This window comes from Chrysemys picta, chromosome 16, assembly GCF_011386835.1.
Source record: "Chrysemys picta bellii isolate R12L10 chromosome 16, ASM1138683v2, whole genome shotgun sequence".
In the NCBI taxonomy this organism is placed as follows: Eukaryota; Metazoa; Chordata; order Testudines; family Emydidae; genus Chrysemys; species Chrysemys picta.
The window spans coordinates 18,386,666-18,390,388 of record NC_088806.1 but is presented as its reverse complement, the minus strand read 5'-3'; the positions used below and the strand labels follow the sequence as shown (position 1 = coordinate 18,390,388).

Below are 3,723 nucleotides of genomic sequence, written 5' to 3'. Positions count from 1 at the left end.
TAATAGGACAGTTCGGTGGGACTTTAATTAAATGGAGTTATTAAAAACACATGCACTGGAGTTTAACTAATATGTTTTCTTTTTTATTAAATCTATGAAAAAAATGTTTTCAGACTCAGGAACTCTCTCCAAAAGGTTATTTTTGTTTCCCTGAATTGTAATGTCTCTCCAATGCACCCAGCTCTGAACAAACAAACAAACAGCAAAAACTAAACAGGGACAAACTTTAATCCTACCGGCCTCCACAAGAAACAAAATAAACCTTTCCAACTCTGTTCCTTGCATGGCTCAGAGACGAGGCCAAAATGGTAAACCAGCGTTTACCTAAACATTGCACATCCTCAGAGAGTCACCGCATGTTCAAAGTCAGAATTCTAACACAACTCCGCTGTCCTTCTCTGCAGAGTTACCATTGGCAGCAGTGATCAGAAAAGCCACCAGCTGGTGGTCTTTTGTGCAGCACATTACTGGATCTCCAGGAAAATAGAAGGCGTCCATCTTTTTGTTGTCTTGTGCAATGATATTTTTCTTACCTCTGTCAATCATACAGCTGGGAATTTGTCTAGCCAAAGTCCTACAGGATGATCTGGTTAAGTCTGTACAAAACTCCCATGAATCTGGAAGACAACTATGATTTTAACTGGTGGCAGCGTAGCCTAGTAGATAAGGCACTAACTAAGCTAAGAATCCTATGCTGGAATGGACCATTGTGATCATCTAGACTGACCTCCTGTATAACACAGGCCAAAGAACCTCACTCAGTAATTTCTGCATCAGCTTCTCTTTGGTCTATAGCATTGCTTTCAGAAAGATCAGGGGATGGATCACTTGATGGTTACCTGTTCTGTTCATTCCCTCTGAAGCACCTAGCATTGGCCACTCTCAGAAGACAGGATACTGGGCTAGATGGACCTTTGGTCTGACCCAGTATGGCCGTTCTTATATAAGACATCCAGTCTTGACTTAGGCCTGGTCTACACTACGAGTTTAGGTCTACTTTAGCAGCGTTAAATTGAATTAAGCCTGGACACGTCCACACGACGAAGCCCTTTCTTTCGACTTAAAGGGCCCTTTAAACCGGTTTCTTTACTCCACCTCCGACGAGGGGATTAGCGATAAAATCGGCCTTAGGGGGTCGGAACTGGGGTAGTGTGGACGGAATTCCACGTTATTGGCCTCTGGGAGCTATCCCACAGTGCTTCATTGTGACCGCTCTGGACAGCACTCTCAACTCAGATGCACTGACCAGGTAGACAGGAAAAGCCCCGCGAACGTTTGAATTTAATTTCCTGTTTGCCCAGCGTGGAGAGCACAGGTTACCACGCAGAGCTCATCAGCACAGGTAACCGTGATGGAGTCCCAGGATCGCAAAAGAGCTCCATCATGGACCGAACGGGAGGTACGGGATCTGCTCGCCATATGGGGAGATGAATCAGTGCTAGCTGAACTCCATAGCAGTAAACGAAATGGCAAAATATTAGAAAAGGTCTCCAAGGCCATGAAGGATAGAGGCCATAACAGGGACGCACAGCAGTGCCACGTGAAAATTAAGGCGCTAAGGCAAGCCTACCACAAAGCCAGAGAGGCAAATGGAATGTCCGGGGCAGAGCCGCAAACATGCCGCTTCTACGCGGAGCTGCATGCCATGCTAGAGGGTGCAGCCACCACTACCCCAACCGTGTGCTATGACTCCGTCACTGGAGAAACACACAGGGAAGAGGGTTCGGGGTACGAGGAAGATGAGGATGAAGATAATGTAGATAGCTCACAGCAGCAAGGAAGCGGAGAAACCGGTTTCCCCAACAGCCAGGATATGTTTATCACCCTGGACCTGGAGCCAGTAACCCCCGAACTCACCCAAGGCGTGCTCCCAGACCCTGAGGGCACACAGGGGACCTCTGGTGAGTGTACCTTTGTAAATATTTCACATGGTTTAAAAGCAAGCGTGTTTAATGATTAATGATTAATTTGCCCTGGCAATCGCGCCAATACAGCTACTGGAAAAGTATGTTAACGTGTATGGGGATGGAGCAGAAATCCTCCAGGGACATCTCCAGAAAGCTCTCCTTCATGTACTCCCAAAGCCTTTGCAAAAGGTTTCTGGGGAGGGCTGCCTTATCCCGTCCGGCATGGTAGGACACTTTACCACGCCAGGCCAGTAGCACGTAGTCTGGAATCATTGCATAACAAAGCATGGCAGAGTATGGTCCCGGTGTTTGCTGGCATGCAGACAACATCCATTCCTTATCGCTCTTTGTTATCCTCAGGAGACTGATATCATTCAGGGTCACCTGGTTGAAATGGGGCGATTTTATTAAGGGGACATTCAGAGGTGCCCCTTCCTGCTCTGCTGAACAGAAATGTTCCCCGCTGTTAGCCACGCGGTGGGGGGAGGGGTGAAGTGATCATCCCCGATAATTGGGTGTGGGGGGGAGGGGGGTTAGTTGGGTTTGTGCTGCATGTTAACCCGGAAACCGCAGCCCCTCCTTTTACATTGCAAACCCATTTTAAATGGCCAACCCAACGGGTGCTTGGTATGGGAAATGAGGGCGCTACTGTTTGAAACCATTCCCACATGTTAAGAAGGTTAAAAAAGCCAAAAGACTGTGGCTTACCATGGCTGCCTGCTAGCCGAAATCTGTTGCTTGGCACTGCGTGAGTGATCTCTCACACTAAACCGACAGGCCCTCAATGTAAGAGGAAAAATGCGACCTTGTAATGAAAGCACATGTGCTGGGTAATGTGAACAGCAAAATTTAACATGAAAGAGTATACCCATTGTTCTCTAAAATGTGTCTTTTTTAACCACCTCTCCCTTCTCCTCCACCAGCTGCAAATGTTTCTCCTTCACAGAGGCTAGTGAAGATTAGAAGGAGAAAACGGTGGACTTGGGATGATATGTTCATGGAGCTCCAGATGTCCTCCCACACTGAAAGAGCACAGCAGAATGCATGGAGGCTGTCAATGTCAGACTACAGAAAAGCACAGTATGAACGAGAGGAGAGGTGGCGGGCTGAATCACGGGATGAACAGAGCAAGTGGCGGGCTGAAGATGATAGGTGGTGTCAGCTTGCAGACAGAAGGCAAGAGTCGATGCTCCGGCTGCTGGAGCATCAAACTGATATGCTCCAGCATATGGTTGAGCTGCAGGAAAGGCAGCAGGAGCAGAGACCGCCGCTACAGCCTCTGTGTAACCAACAGCTCTCCTCCCCAAGTTCCATAGCCTCCTCACCCAGACGACCAAGAACACGGTGGGGGGGGGGCCTCCGGCCACCCAGTCATTCCACCCCAGATGATTGCCCAAGCATCAGAAGGCTGGCCTTCAATAAGAGTTAAAGTTTTAAACTGCAGTGTGTCCTTTTCCTTCCCTCCTCCCCCACCCATCCCAGGCTACCTTGGCAATTATCCCCCTAGTTGTGTGATGAATTAATAAAGAATGCATGAATGTGAAGTAACAATGACTTTATTGCCTCTGCAAGCGGTGCTCGAAGGGGGGAGGGGAGAGTGGGGTGGTTGGTTTACAGGGAAGTAGAGTGAACCGGGTGGGGGGGGGCGGAGGGTTCATCAAGGAGAAACAAACAGAAGTTTCACACCGTAGCCTGGCCAGTCACAAAACTCGTTTTCAAAGCTTCTCTGATGCGCACTGTGCCCTGCTGTGCTCTTCTAACCGCCCTGGTGTCTGGCTGCACGTAATCAGCGGCCAGGCGATGTGCCTCAACCTCC

General features: G+C 48.8%; 1 protein-coding gene across 1 annotated transcript; it reads left to right on the top strand.

Annotated features, from left to right (window-relative positions):
• Positions 1 to 1,076: 1,076 nt before the first annotated feature.
• On the top strand, positions 1,077 to 3,477 carry LOC135976015 (uncharacterized). The gene is made up of 2 exons (XM_065570337.1): positions 1,077 to 1,901; positions 2,831 to 3,477. The coding sequence occupies exons 1-2, from the start codon at positions 1,352 to 1,354 to the stop codon at positions 3,334 to 3,336; spliced, it is 1,056 nt and encodes a 351-aa protein (XP_065426409.1). The 5' UTR covers positions 1,077 to 1,351; the 3' UTR covers positions 3,337 to 3,477.
• The last annotated feature ends 246 nt before the right edge of the window (positions 3,478 to 3,723 follow it).

Excerpts from the sequence above, each read along its gene's own strand:
- LOC135976015 (XM_065570337.1), top strand. The coding sequence starts at position 1,352 with ATGGAGTCCCAGGATCGCAAAAGAGCTCCATCATGGACCGAACGGGAG. Across the intron at positions 1,902-2,830 it reads GGGCACACAGGGGACCTCTG|CTGCAAATGTTTCTCCTTCA; the intron begins GTGAGTGTACCT and ends CTCCTCCACCAG.